Consider the following 15238-nt stretch of genomic DNA (forward strand, 5'->3'; position numbering starts at 1 on the left):
TCAACAGCCCCTCATATGCAGAGTCCTGTGTCTGCTACGTAGATGTGATATAAGACTAGTCCATATCCTAGTGTATTTTGGTCTGTGTCCTGCTGTCTGCTTTCCTTCCATTGGAAACATATGGCGAGTCAGGAAACAAACATGGGATGTGGTTCAGACGGACACAACAGTGGGATAGGCTGCTCCTTTCTGGTGCTGCTGCAGCATCAGACACACACACACACACACACACACACACACGGCTTCGAGTCAGCCTAGTAGTCAGGTTATACCAGCCATGGCTTTGAGCCAGTCTAGTAGTCAGGCTATACCAGCCACGGCTCTGAATCAGCCTAGTAGTCAGGTTATACCAGCCACGGCTTCGAGCCAGTCTAGTAGTCAGGTTATACCAGCCACGGCTCTGAATCAGCCTAGTAGTCAGGTTATACCAGCCACGGCTTCGAGCCAGCCTAGTAGTCAGGTTATACCAGCCACGGCTTCGAGCCAGTCTAGTAGTCAGGTTATACCAGCCACGGCTCTGAATCAGCCTAGTAGTCAGGTTATACCAGCCACGGCTTCGAGCCAGCCTAGTAGTCAGGTTATACCAGCCACGGCTTCGAGTCAGTCTAGTAGTTAGGTTATGCCATCCACGGCTCTGAATCAGCCTAGTAGTCAGGTTATACCAGCCACGGCTCTGAATCAGCCTAGTAGTCAGGTTATACCAACCACGGCTTCGAGCCAGCCTAGTAGTCAGGTTATACCAGCCACGGCTCTGAATCAGCCTAGTAGTCAGGTTATACCAACCACGGCTTCGAGCCAGCCTAGTAGTCAGGTTATACCAGCCACGGCTTCGAGCTAGTCTAGTAGTCAGGTTATACCAGCCACGGCTTCGAGCCAGCCTAGTAGTCAGGTTATACCAGCCACGGCTTCGAGCTAGTCTAGTAGTCAGGTTATACCAGCCACGGCTTCGAGCCAGTCTAGTAGTCAGGTTATACCAGCCACGGCTTCGAGCTAGTCTAGTAGTCAGGTTATACCAGCCAAACATATCTTCCACATCTTGGAAATGTACATTCAAAATGTAATAATACTGTTGTAATACTGTCCTGTCCTGAGCAGAGCACTGACCAGCAGACAGTATCAGAGTAGGACTGCTGTTCTAGGATCAGGTCCACCCAGGCTGTCATGTGATCTTATTCATTATGATTGTAAAGAGAGAACTGATCCCAGATCAGTACATGTTTGTTTGAATATGGGCCCTGGTCTTTCTTTACTCATCAATACTTTAAATGTGAGTTTAACACACGAGTGAGTGTTAAAGAAAGTGCTCATTATTCATTCATGAAAAGTGAAAGCTCGTTTTACATGCCTTAGTAAACCTACACAGACTGTTTTCTTCTTACGAGGCTGTCTCTCCCCTGTCTCCGCTCCTAACTACAGGCCTATAGGTTACTCCAACAGAACCAGACACTTACTCTTTCTATTCACTGCCTTCACAAAGTATTCATACCTCCTGACCTGTTCCACATGTTGTTACAGCCTGGATTCAAAATGGATTAAATAGATGTTTCTCACCCATCTACACACACAACCTCATGACAAAATGTTTTTAGAAATGTTTGCAAATTTATTGAAAATGAAATACAGTAATCTCAGGATGCATGTTTTGGAATATTTTTATTCTGTACAGACATTTTTTCTCTGTCATTTAGGTTCGTATTGTAGAGTAACTACAGTGTTGTTGATTGAGTTTTCTCCTTTCACAGCCATTAAACTCTAACCTTTTTAAACTTACCATTGGCCTCATGGTGAAATCCCTGAGCGGTTTCCTTCCTCTCCGGCAACTGAGTTAGGAAGGACGCCTGTATCTTTGTAGTGACTGGGTGTATTGATACACCATCCAAAGTGTAGTTAATAACTTGACCATGCTCAAAGGGATATTCAATGTCTGCTTTTTTTATTTGTACCAATCTACCAATAGGTACCCTTCTTTGCGAGGCATTAGAATCTGTGTTTGAAATTCACTACTCGACTAAGGGATCTTACAGATAATTCTGTGTGTGGGGTACAGAGATGAGGTAGTCATTCAAAAATCATGTTAAACACTATTATTGCACACACAGTGAGTCCATGCAACTTATTATGTGACTTGTTAAGCACATGTTTACTCCTGAACTTATTTAGGCTTGACTCAACAAAGGGGTTGAATACTTATTGATTTAAGACATTTCAGCTTTTCATCTTTTATTAATCTGTAAAAAAAAATCTAAAAACATATTCTACTTTGTAATTATGGTGTGTAGGCAAGTGACAAAAAAACAACATTTAATCCATTGTAAATTCAGGCTGTAACACACCAGAATGTGGGAAAAGTCAAGGGGTGTGAATACTTCCGGAAGGCTCTGTAGGCTACAGATTTTTAATAGGCCAATTGTTCTAATTTCCATTGGGTTAAAGCTACAGTATGTCCCATCAAATGAGTTCTGTGCTTAGAATTCCTACATTTTTTAGAGACCTTGGACTAGAACATGCCGTGTCTACCTGCCTCATCAAGATGTTGGACTGACAGCTGCAAGAGCCTGGGTTCCAGTCCTGGTAGGGCTGACCTCTGAACTCTATGTCCTCTCTGTTGTTTTCATTGCTAACTGTTTGTTTGTCTCCCAGGTTCTACCAGATCCGTGCCAGTATGAAAGTGCCACCACGAGTCCCTCACAAAGTAGAGGCCAGTCTACTCCACCCACCAGGTTAGTTAACACACTCTCTCTCTCGCTCTCTCGCTCTCTCGCTCTTTCTCTCGTTCTCTCGCTCGCTCGCTCTTTCTCTCACTCTCTCGCTCTCTCGCTCGCTCTTTCTCTCGCTCGCTCTTTCTCTCGCTCGCTCGCTCTTTCTCTCGCTCGCTCTTTCTCTCGCTCTCTCTTTCGCTCGCTCTTGCTCTCGCTCTCTCGCTCGCTCTCTCTCGCTAAAATGCTTTAGTTGTGTGTGTTTCAACCATAAAGAAATCGCCTTCTTTTGTATTATTAATAATAATAATTTGTGTGTCTGTTTTCAGGAAATTTGTCTTGCATCTCAAACCACATCACAGCACAGTAGGGGTTAGTTGTTTATTCAGTTGACTTATACTGGTGGGAATTGCTGATTTCTGGGCTCTGGGGGTTTTGTAAAGATGGAGTCAGTATCTGCAGCCTGATGGTAGGAGCTGTACTCCTGGTTGAGTGGGTGTGTCAGGTCAGTGGCAATTCTCACTCCTGCCCTCACTACTCTCTCCAAGAACAGCGCTTCCATGTTCTTCACATTAATTCCAAAATAAAAAAAATCGTCCGATGAATCGGTATCGGCTTTTTTTGTTCCTCCAATAATCGGTATCGCCGTTGAAAAATCTTAATCGGTCGACCTCTACTCCAGAGATGTTCGATCGGGTTCAAGTCCGGGCTCTGGCTGGGCCACTCAAGGACATTCAGAGACTTGTCCCGAAGCCACTCCTGCGTTGTCTTTGCTGTGTGCTTAGAGTCGTTGTCCTGTTGGAAGGTGAACCTTCGCCCCAGTCTGAAGTCCTGAGCACTCTGGAACATGTTTTCATCAATGATCTCTGTACTTTGCTCCGTTCATCTTTCCCTCGATCCTGACTAGTCTCTCAGTCCCTGCTGCTGAAAAACATCCCCACAGCATAGTGCTGCCACCACCATACTTCACTGTAGAGATGGTGCCAGGTTTCCTCCAGACTTGACGCTTGGCATTCAGGTCAGAGGAACTCTGGAGCTCTGTCAGAGTTACCATCGTGTTCTTGGTCACTTCCCTGACCAAAGCCCTTCTCCCCCGATTGCTGCAGACATTGTTTGATACCCTTTCCCAGATCTGTGCCTCAACACAATCCTGTCTCGGATCTGTACGGACAATTCCTTGGACCTCATGGCTTGGTTTTTCCTCTGACATGCAATGTCAACTGTGGGACCTTTTATATAGACAGCTGTGTGGCTTTCCAAAGCATGTCCAATCAATTGAATTTACAACAGGTGGACTCCAATCAAGTTGTAGAAACATCCTCAAGGATGATCAATGGAAACAGGATGCACCTGAGCTCAATTTCGAGTCTCACAGCAAAGGGTCTGAATACTTATGTAAATAAGGTATTTCTGTTTTTTTGGGGGGGGGTTACAAACATTTCTAAGAACCTGTTTTCGCTTTGTCATTATGGGGTATTGTGTGTGGATTATTTTTTTTAATCAATTTTAGAATAAGGATGTAACGTAACAACATGCAGAAAATGTCAACGTTGTCTGAATACTTTCAGAACACACTGTATGTAGTCAGCAATGGTCCCATTCAGAACACACTGTATGTAGTCAGCAATGGTCCCATTCAGAACACACTGTGTGTAGTCGGCGATGGTCCCATTGAGAACACACTGTGTGTAGTCGGCGATGGTCCCATTGAGAACACACTGTGTGTAGTCGGCGATGGTCCCATTGAGAACACACTGTGTGTAGTCGGCGATGGTCCCATTGAGAACACACTGTGTGTAGTCGGCGATGGTCCCATTGAGAACACACTGTGTGTAGTCGGCGATGGTCCCATTGAGAACACACTGTGTGTAGTCGGCGATGGTCCCATTCAGAACACACTGTGTGTAGTCGGCGATGGTCCCATTCAAAACACACTGTGTGTAGTCGGCGATGGTCCCATTCAGAACACACTGTGTGTAGTCGGCGATGGTCCCATTCAGAACACACTGTGTGTAGTCGGCGATGGTCCCATTCAGAACACACTGTGTGTAGTCGGCGATGGTCCCATTCAGAACACACTGTGTGTAGTCGGCGATGGTCCCATTCAGAACACACTGTGTGTAGTCGGCGATGGTCCCATTCAGAACACACTGTGTGTAGTCGGCGATGGTCCCATTCAGAACACACTGTGTGTAGTCGGCGATGGTCCCATTCAGTTCCTCAATGTTTTTGTTTGTCACATAATTCCTCCCAAATGGTGCAGTCAAAGCAGCCTTTTAACATGTCCATATTTATTTCAGACCAATCCTTCACATACTTTATCCAAGGTTTTTCAGATGTAACGTTCTGTTTGTAGCGATGTGAGAGGAAGATGGAATTATGGTCCGAGACCAAGTGGTGCCGTATGCTTTATAACCATTCGTTATGCTTCATTAACAGAGATGTTTTGGGATTGCGAGTGTAGCAGGTTACATATTGTTCATCATTTGGGAGGGTTTAGTTTAAGTTCTTGGTTCTCCTTCAACATATTTTACTATGAAGGGAATGATTAGGCTGGACATTAAGGAACTGGGTCCTTGATACTATTTTCTAGTGTACGTGACCATCTATAAAAGCTAGGCTGTGTGGTTGATTCATTTGTCAGAGAGGTTATCTCAAAGGGCACCAAGCTGACAGATGGTAAATATGATATGAAGTTCTCTAAATCGTCTGGTCTGATTTTGTGCGTTCCAGGATGGTGAAGCTGTCTATTTCAATGTGAAAGATGCTATTCACCTACAGTTCCAATGTGTTAGTTGAATATCCATTGGAACTGACAGTGATACTCTTGGTTGAAAGACTTTGAGGGAAGCCCTTCAGATGAATGTGGATTTGGTCTACTCCTCCTTTTGGGTCTTGTTGTTGCTTTGGAGCTGGCAGAGTGGCAGGACTGGTTGATCTCACAAAACCAGCCTTGTTCCCAGCTCTTTTCTGAGTCCTGGCAGCCTGGAACAGTCACAGCTCATCCCTGCCCTGATCGGCACTGAGAGGAATGCCTTCGCTTCCTCCACTCCAGCCTCACAATACGCTGCATTCTATCCCCCAACAACCAATCCTCCTGTCACAATGAGGATTAACAGGGGACAAATGAGGATGAGATTGCAGGATGCTCCAGTGTTTTCTGCTCTGAGCCTGATATGATTGCAGGATGCTCCAGTGTTTTCTGCTCTGAGCCTGATATGATTACAGGATGCTCCAGTGTTTTCTGCTCTGAGTCTGATAGGAGTCAGTGAGAGGCTGAGGGCTTTAGCTGAATGTGATTGGTTCTTCCTCCTCACCTCAACCCTGGCGTTTCTAAGTGGCCTGTTAATAGGAGGCCTTGTCTCTGGTCTCTTGCCAGCCAGGTCTCTCTGACATTGGTAGTACACCCAATTGACTAGAGTTGGTGTTATACTTTAAGTGGTGAAAAGTACTAAAAGTTTAAGTATATTCCTCCTGCAGTATGGTGTTTTCCATCCTGGGTTGGTGGAGTCCTGTTCCTCACTGGTCTTTCCCTCCACAGCTGATCTCATAGGTGCAGGTTCTATAGTGCCGTTAGTTCCTCCACGGCTGATCACATAGTTGCAGGTTCTATAGTGCTGTTAGTTCCTCCACGGCTGATCTCATAGTTGCAGGTTCTATAGTGCCGTTAGTTCCTCCACGGCTGATCTCATAGTTGCAGGTTCTATAGTGCTGTTAGTTCCTCCACGGCTGATCTCATAGTTGCAGGTTCTATAGTGCCGTTAGTTCCTCCACGGCTGATCTCATAGTTGCAGGTTCTATAGTGCTGTTAGTTCCTCCACGGCTGATCTCATAGTTGCAGGTTCTATAGTGCCGTTAGTCCCTCCACAGCTGATCTCATAGTTGCAGGTTCTATAGTGCTGTTAGTCCCTCCACAGCTGATCACATAGTTGCAGGTTCTATAGTGCTGTTAGTCCCTCCACAGCTGATCTCATAGTTGCAGGTTCTATAGTGCCGTTAGTCCCTCCACGGCTGATCTCATAGTTGCAGGTTCTATAGTGCCGTTAGTTCCTCCACGGCTGATCTCATAGTTGCAGGTTCTATAGTGCCGTTAGTCCCTCCACGGCTGATCTCATAGTTGCAGGTTCTATAGTGCCGTTAGTTCCTCCACGGCTGATCTCATAGTTGCAGGTTCTATAGTGCCGTTAGTCTCTCCACGGCTGATCACATAGTTGCAGGTTCTGTAGTGCTGTTAATCACCTAGAAAGGATAGGAAATGGTTAGTCAGGCTTGTAAGCCATCAGCCATGTGTAAAAACAACAGACTGACTGCGTCTGTTTGCTGTGTCTATGCTGCCAGGACATGCCTCAGACTGCTGCCAGGTCCCAGCTGACATCCTGGATGTCTGCTAGAGGGAACATGTACTGTAAGCTGTTCATAGGAAGATAACTGGCCAACTTCTCACCGGTACCTAGTAGTGCGTATTGATGTACGTTTTCTGCAAACAAATATCTTCTCATTACAGGTTCTGATCTGGCCTTCCCTGCAGCTGTGGTCGATGACGTCATCTGCAGCAAGACCTTCCAGATCCTCTATAAGAACGAGGAGGTGGTTGTCAATGATGTGCTGGTGTTCAAAATCATGATGCTGCTGGATGAGAAGAAGGTAAGGAAGCTAGACTGTAGGCTGAGACGAGGAAGCTAGACTGTAGGCTGAGATGAGGAAGCTAGACTGTAGGCTGAGACGAGGAAGCTAGACTGTAGGCTAAGACCTTGACCAATGACCAAGTTGTCGTTGTGCTGGTTAGAATCAGTTCTGCTATAGAGGACAATATGCTCACTTTCACTGAGGCTCTGGCTAGCCTGTGTTCAAATGTCCACAGTAGCATACTACTTACAATGCCCAATACATTGCTTCATACTGAGTGTGTTTGAGCTGCACTGCAGTGATCCATATGATTGGCCAATTAGATGCAGGCTATTTAGCTATAATGTAGACAATTTAGCCTAATATCTCACATGGATATTGTTCACAATAGCATGTTATAAAATAAATACCTGGTATGATGGTATGGATATAGGAAGAGAGACGCGGTGTGATGGTATGGATATAGGAAGAGAGACGTGGTGTGGATATAGGAAGAGAGACGTGGTGTGGATATAGGAAGAGAGACGTGGTGTGGATATAGGAAGAGAGACGTGGTGTGGATATAGGAAGAGAGACGTGGTGTGGATATAGGAAGAGAGACGTGGTGTGGATATAGGAAGAGAGACGTGGTGTGATGGTATGTATATAGGAAGAGAGACGTGGTGTGATGGTATGGATATAGGAAGAGAGACGCGGTATGGATATAGGAAGAGAGACGTGGTATGATGGTATGGATATAGGAAGAGAGACGTGGTGTGGATATAGGAAGAGAGACGCGGTATGGATATAGGAAGAGAGACGTGGTATGATGGTATGGATATAGGAAGAGAGACGTGGTATGATGGTATGGATATAGGAAGAGAGACGTGGTGTGATGGTATGGATATAGGAAGAGAGACGTGGTGTGACGGTATGGATATAGGAAGAGAGACGTGGTGTGATGGTATGGATATAGGAAGAGAGACGCGGTATGGATATAGGAAGAGAGACGTGGTGTGATGGTATGGATATAGGAAGAGAGACATGGTATGGATATAGGAAGAGAGACGCGGTGTGATGGTATGGATATAGGAAGAGAGACGCGGTGTGATGGTATGGATATAGGAAGAGAGACGCGGTGTGATGGTATGGATATAGGAAGAGAGACGTGGTGTGATGGTATGGATATAGGAAGAGAGACGTGGTGTGATGGTATGGATATAGGAAGAGAGACGTGGTGTGATGGTATGGATATAGGAAGAGAGACGCGGTGTGATGGTATGGATATAGGAAGAGAGACGTGGTATGATGGTATGGATATAGGAAGAGAGACGTGGTGTGATGGTATGGATATAGGAAGAGAGACGTGGTGTGATGGTATGGATATAGGAAGAGAGACGTGGTGTGATGGTATGGATATAGGAAGAGAGACGTGGTGTGATGGTATGGATATAGGAAGAGAGACGTGGTGTGATGGTATGGATATAGGAAGAGAGACGTGGTGTGATGGTGTGGATATAGGAAGAGAGACGTGGTGTGATGGTATGGATATAGGAAGAGAGACGTGGTGTGATGGTATGGATATAGGAAGAGAGACGTGGTGTGATGGTATGGATATAGGAAGAGAGACGTGGTGTGATGGTATGGATATAGGAAGAGAGACGTGGTATGATGGTATGGATATAGGAAGAGAGACGCGGTATGGATATAGGAAGAGAGACGTGGTGTGATGGTATGGATATAGGAAGAGACGTGGTGTGATGGTATGGATATAGGAAGAGAGACGTGGTGTGATGGTATGGATATAGGAAGAGAGACGTGGTGTGATGGTATGGATATAGGAAGAGAGACGTGGTGTGATGGTATGGATATAGGAAGAGAGACGTGGTGTGATGGTATGGATATAGGAAGAGAGACGTGGTGTGATGGTATGGATATAGGAAGAGAGACGTGGTGTGATGGTATGGATATAGGAAGAGAGACGTGGTGTGATGGTATGGATATAGGAAGAGAGACGTGGTGTGATGGTATGGATATAGGAAGAGAGACGTGGTGTGATGGTGTGGATATAGGAAGAGAGACGTGGTGTGATGGTGTGGATATAGGAAGAGAGACTTGGTGTGATGGTATGGATATAGGAAGAGAGACGTGGTGTGATGGTATGGATATAGGAAGAGAGACGTGGTGTGATGGTATGGATATAGGAAGAGAGACGTGGTGTGATGGTATGAATATAGGAAGAGAGACGTGGTGTGATGGTATGGATATAGGAAGAGAGACGTGGTATGATGGTATGGATATAGGAAGAGAGACGTGGTGTGATGGTATGGATATAGGAAGAGAGACGTGGTGTGATGGTATGAATATAGGAAGAGAGACGTGGTGTGATGGTGTGGATATAGGAAGAGAGACGCGGTGTGATGGTATGGATATAGGAAGAGAGACGCGGTGTGATGGTATGGATATAGGAAGAGAGACGTGGTGTGATGGTATGGATATAGGAAGAGACGTGGTGTGATGGTGTGGATATAGGAAGAGAGACGTGGTATGATGGTATGGATATAGGAAGAGAGACGTGGTATGGATATAGGAAGAGAGACGTGGTGTGATGGTATGGATATAGGAAGAGAGACGTGGTATGATGGTATGGATATAGGAAGAGAGACGTGGTATGGATATAGGAAGAGAGACGTGGTATGGATATAGGAAGAGAGACGTGATATGATGGTATGGATATAGGAAGAGAGACGTGGTGTGATGGTATGGATATAGGAAGAGAGACGTGGTGTGATGGTATGGATATAGGAAGAGAGACGTGGTGTGATGGTATGGATATAGGAAGAGAGACGTGGTGTGATGGTATGGATATAGGAAGATACTCTTGATATTGTTTTTCCTCTCTGAAGGGTTTCCTCTGATTTCTATCCATTCATACTAATGTACTACTAAGAATGCATGCCCAGTACTGCACATTGCTTCATACTACATAGTACCCTAGTGAATGGTGCTCTTGGGTTGTTGTCATGGTGGAAATCAGTTCCTCTGTTGATGGGGAAATAGGCTCACTTTCACTATCACTCACTCAGTTTTTTTTCCCCCTCTGAAATGATTGTTTCCCCTGTCTGTTTCTATCCCTCTTCAGGTAGAAGAATCCCTGAATGACATGGACTTCCAGCTCTCTCTGGAGTTATACTTCACAGATGGAGACTTCTCGTATGTTTCATCATGGAACGAACACTGTGCCTCATGCTGTTACCAAACCTGTGTTCAAACACCAGTTGAAATCTTAGATACTGTACTTTTAGTGTTTTCTTTAGCCTGCCCAGAAAGACAGATGGATGGGGGTTGCAGGTTTGCAACTAATACACCAGGCAAGCTCAGTCAAGCCCAGATAAAGTTTTTTAAATTCTTCAAGTAGTATTTTAACCCAGATCTGGCTATTTTTAGATAAAGATTGTGTTTTTGAACCTCTGCTATGGTGTCCTTAATAAACCCTGTCTGTCGGCAAGTTTTAGACGCGTCTGATGGTGTCTGTTTATACCAAGGGAGTGTGCAGCAGTGCATTTCAAGTAGATTTTCCAATACTTTAGATGGAAACATTGCACACAGTTTTTTATATTCTTTATGTTTCTATATGAATACATGTTTCTATTGTATGATTTGAGTTTCTCCAGCAGATGCGTTGTTTCCCACTAGGCCCGAGGAGCTCAGCTCCCTGCAGAACATCAGCAGTCGTTCGCTCCGCTTGCACTTTAGCCTGAACCGAGGCATCCACCAACACATCAATATCATGTTCGACTACTTCCACCTGTCTGTCGTCTCTATGGCCGTCCACGCATCCCTGGTTGCCCTGCACCAACCCCTCATCAGGTAACACACACACACACACACTGTATAGGGAATATGGTGTGACTTCAGACTGACTTGGATATATCATCACTTCAATAAATAAGCATAGATCCTGTAAGTTTCTCTGGATAAGAGCGTCTGCTAAATGACTTCAATGTAAATCTACACTATATTTCTCCAACCTCCAGTTCAGACTTTGTCTTCAGTGCAGTAGAACTGAAAGCTGTTGACCAGTAAGGCCTGATTCCTTAATGGCTGTTTGTCTGTTGTAGTTTCCCCCGGCTAGTGAAGAGTACATGGCTGAACCGCAACGCCCCCCAGCAGAGTAAAGACTCTGTCATCCCGGCCCTGGAGAATGTGGTGTTTGGAACCAGCTATGTCAAACAGCTGTCTGTTGATGTAAGTATAGGTTAGGCCTCAGGGCTGTCTTCCTCTAAAACAAAATGTTGGTCGACAGAGTTGTCTGTTCTAAAACATGTCTTTTTCCATATATAGACACACCCTATGTGTTTTAATAAAATGAATTGTATGTACTGAGCTTGTGATTAAATATTTAAGATGCACAAATTACTTGAGGGAGCCAGAGATCAGCATAACCAAATGAAAAATACATTTTCCTGACCCTCCTCCTCCCGCTCCTGCTATGGCGTTTCCACTGGATCAGACCATGATATTTTCCCTTTTATCGAAGGGAGAAAGCTAGAAAGATTTTTCAAATACATTCAGGAACTATTGTCATTCTCAGTGGGTGTAAAAACAGACTTTGTTGACTTGCTGTTTGAGGTAAAGAAATAAACACTTTGATAAGCTCCACAGCTCATTAGTGGTGGTGAGGTAAGACCATCACAGATACTATCAGACTTCCCCAAATGGCCACATTTCTACATTTCCACATTTGCACACAGGCCAGGAAGCCTAGGTCTACTTCTATGGATAATCAGATGCGCATCCTTACACAATATTATCAGGTGCGCTCCAAACATAATACAATGAATAAATTAACCAAACTCTTAAATGGAATGAAATAAACCAAAACGTGTTTCTCACGAGTGTAGCATAGGTTGTGAGCTCTGCAAACAACGTGTCCACTCTGACAATGAGAATGGTAATTCCAAACCAATTACTCCTAGACCTCCAGATAAATCAGTCATCTCTCACTAATGGCTTCCAGTAGCTCTTCTTCTTCCCTGACTGTAGGCCGAATAATAACATGTTGAATCTATTACCGAAATGGCCCTAACAAAACAAACGTAGGTAATGAGATATGATGAGAATGAAAGGTAAATGTACTACTGGTGTTATGGGGAATTGATAGAAGTTAACAATCAAAGGACAAACCATTCACACAGTTAATATGAAACAATGAATTGGCCGGAGAAGACACATTCTGAAGAGAGACGAGTCTTGTCCATCTAAGCCACACTCACCTTCTTAACTCAACATTTTAAAGGATACCCAAAGCATTATCTTCACGCATACTGTACTGTAGGCCTAAGGAATACTCTCATAAACGGTGTCGGGTCCAAAGCACTAGACATTTATGGAAAACCAATGCAATTTCGCTTATTTTCTCCATTCTATCAAATTGCTTGAGGTACCAAAGCAAACACCCTCTCGGCACGCGTGCCTTACATTGCCGATGCCTGTCTTAGAGTGATGGACTGTGCCATCCCTGCTTCCTCCGCAACAGATTAGTCCACTGAGACAGGCAGGAATCAGACAGCTGTCTCGTGTGCCATGAAAAAATATCTAAAGAAATCTGTCCACCAACAGCATATCAACCAAACAATCGACCCGTCTAGTACACCTTCATCCAGAAATCCTGTTGGAGGATTCACAGATTTCATACTTATTCCCCTCCTAATTCCGGGAATCTTCCAACCATGATGTCCGAAAGTTATGTATTTTTTTTACCCTTTTTCTGCTAGTAATGACTTCTATAGGAATGAGTGTTCTGCTGCCAGGGACAAGCTGCTAGTAATGACTTCTATAGGAATGAGTGTTCTGCTGCCAGGGACAAGCTGCTAGTAATGACTTCTATAGGAATGAGTGTTCTGCAGCCAGGGACAAGCTGCTAGTAATGACTTCTATAGGAATGAGTGTTCTGCTGCCAGGGACAAGCTGCTAGTAATGACTTCTATAGGAATGAGTGTTCTGCTGCCAGGGACAAGCTGCTAGTAATGACTTCTATAGGAATGAGTGTTCTGCTGCCAGGGACAAGCTGCTAGTAATGACTTCTATAGGAATGAGTGTTCTGCAGCCAGGGACAAGCTGCTAGTAATGACTTCTATAGGAATGAGTGTTCTGCTGCCAGGGACAAGCTGCTAGTAATGACTTCTATAGGAATGAGTGTTCTGCAGCCAGGGACAAGCTGCTAGTAATGACTTCTATAGGAATGAGTGTTCTGCTGCCAGGGACAAGCTGCTAGTAATGACTTCTATAGGAATGAGTGTTCTGCTGCCAGGGACAAGCTGCTAGTAATGACTTCTATAGGAATGAGTGTTCTGCTGCCAGGGACAAGCTGCTAGTAATGACTTCTATAGGAATGAGTGTTCTGCAGCCAGGGACAAGCTGCTAGTAATGACTTCTATAGGAATGAGTGTTCTGCTGCCAGGGACAAGCTGCTAGTAATGACTTCTATAGGAATGAGTGTTCTGCTGCCAGGGACAAGCTGCTAGTAATGACTTCTATAGGAATGAGTGTTCTGCTGCCAGGGACAAGCTGCTAGTAATGACTTCTATAGGAATGAGTGTTCTGCAGCCAGGGACAAGCTGCTAGTAATGACTTCTATAGGAATGAGTGTTCTGCTGCCAGGGACAAGCTGCTAGTAATGACTTCTATAGGAATGAGTGTTCTGCAGCCAGGGACAAGCTGCTAGTAATGACTTCTATAGGAATGAGTGTTCTGCTGCCAGGGACAAGCTGCTAGTAATGACTTCTATAGGAATGAGTGTTCTGCTGCCAGGGACAAGCTGCTAGTAATGACTTCTATAGTAATGAGTGTTCTGCAGCCAGGGACAAGCTGCTAGTAATGAGTGTTCTGCAGCCAGGGACAAGCTGTTAGAAATGAGTGTTCTGCAGCCAGGGACAAGCAGCTAGTAATGAGTGTTCTGCAGCCAGGGACAAGCTGCTAGTAATGAGTGTTCTGCAGCCAGGGACAAGCTGCTAGTAATGAGTGTTCTGCAGCCAGGGACAAGCTGCTAGTAATGAGTGTTCTGCAGCCAGGGACAAGCTGCTAGTAATGAGTGTTCTGCAGCCAGGGACAAGCTGCTAGTAATGAGTGTTTTGCAGCCACGGACAAGCTGTACTTTATAAAGACTGTGAGGTACAGGGCAGAAGGAAAACAAGTTGTGGTAGGAGAGGTTATTGACTGATGAGATGGGGAAGAAGAAGCTCTACTAGAAGCCATTAGGGAGAGATGTTGCATTTAGCTGGAGGTCTAGAAGTAACTGGTTTGTAATTACACCGACATGTAGGAGGGTAGCTAATAGCTAGCCCACACACACACACACACACACACACACACACACACACACACACACACACACACACACACACACACACACACACAGATTGGGTTGATGCCTGAATGCAACATGCTCACTGAAGTGGAATGCTAGAGACAATGCTCAGTCCCCACCAAAGATACATGTAGCCAGACCTAATGGGACAGCTCAGAACACACACACACACACACACACACACACACACACCACAGCTCAGAAAGCAGTGAAATCCATCGACCTCTTCTGGTTTCATAACAGCCATCCTCCTTAGTAATGGCTATCCTGTCAGTGGTACCATACAGGTTATTTCACATCATATTCATTCCACCAGTAAATGGAAGGGATAAGGTTATATGATTCATATTCATTCCACCAGTAAATGGAAGGGATAAGGTTATATGATTCATATTCATTCCAGGCAGTAAATGGAAGGGATAAGGTTATATGATTCATATTCATTCCACCAGTAAATGGAAGGGATAAGGTTATATGATTCATATTCATTCCAGGCAGTAAATGGAAGGGATAAGGTTATATGATTCATATTGATTCCAGGCAGTAAATGGAAGGGATAAGGTTATAT

At 44.7% G+C, this 15238-nt stretch overlaps 1 protein-coding gene across 4 annotated transcripts in view; it reads left to right on the plus strand.

Annotated features, from left to right (window-relative positions):
• The window catches only part of LOC115152792 (protein FAM135A), a 51529-nt gene that overhangs the window by 9985 nt on the left and 26306 nt on the right, over nt 1–15238 (plus strand). For all 4 annotated transcript variants that reach the window (XM_029697591.1, XM_029697589.1, XM_029697590.1 and 1 more), the window contains exons 3-7: nt 2641–2720; nt 7201–7340; nt 10444–10514; nt 10998–11171; nt 11423–11549. In XM_029697591.1, coding sequence (XP_029553451.1) covers nt 2641–2720; nt 7201–7340; nt 10444–10514; nt 10998–11171; nt 11423–11549 — 592 coding nt within the window. The remainder of the gene's footprint in view (nt 1–2640; nt 2721–7200; nt 7341–10443; nt 10515–10997; nt 11172–11422; nt 11550–15238) is intronic.

The sequence above is a fragment of the Salmo trutta genome, chromosome 18, assembly GCF_901001165.1.
Source record: "Salmo trutta chromosome 18, fSalTru1.1, whole genome shotgun sequence".
NCBI lineage: Eukaryota > Metazoa > Chordata > Actinopteri > Salmoniformes > Salmonidae > Salmo > Salmo trutta.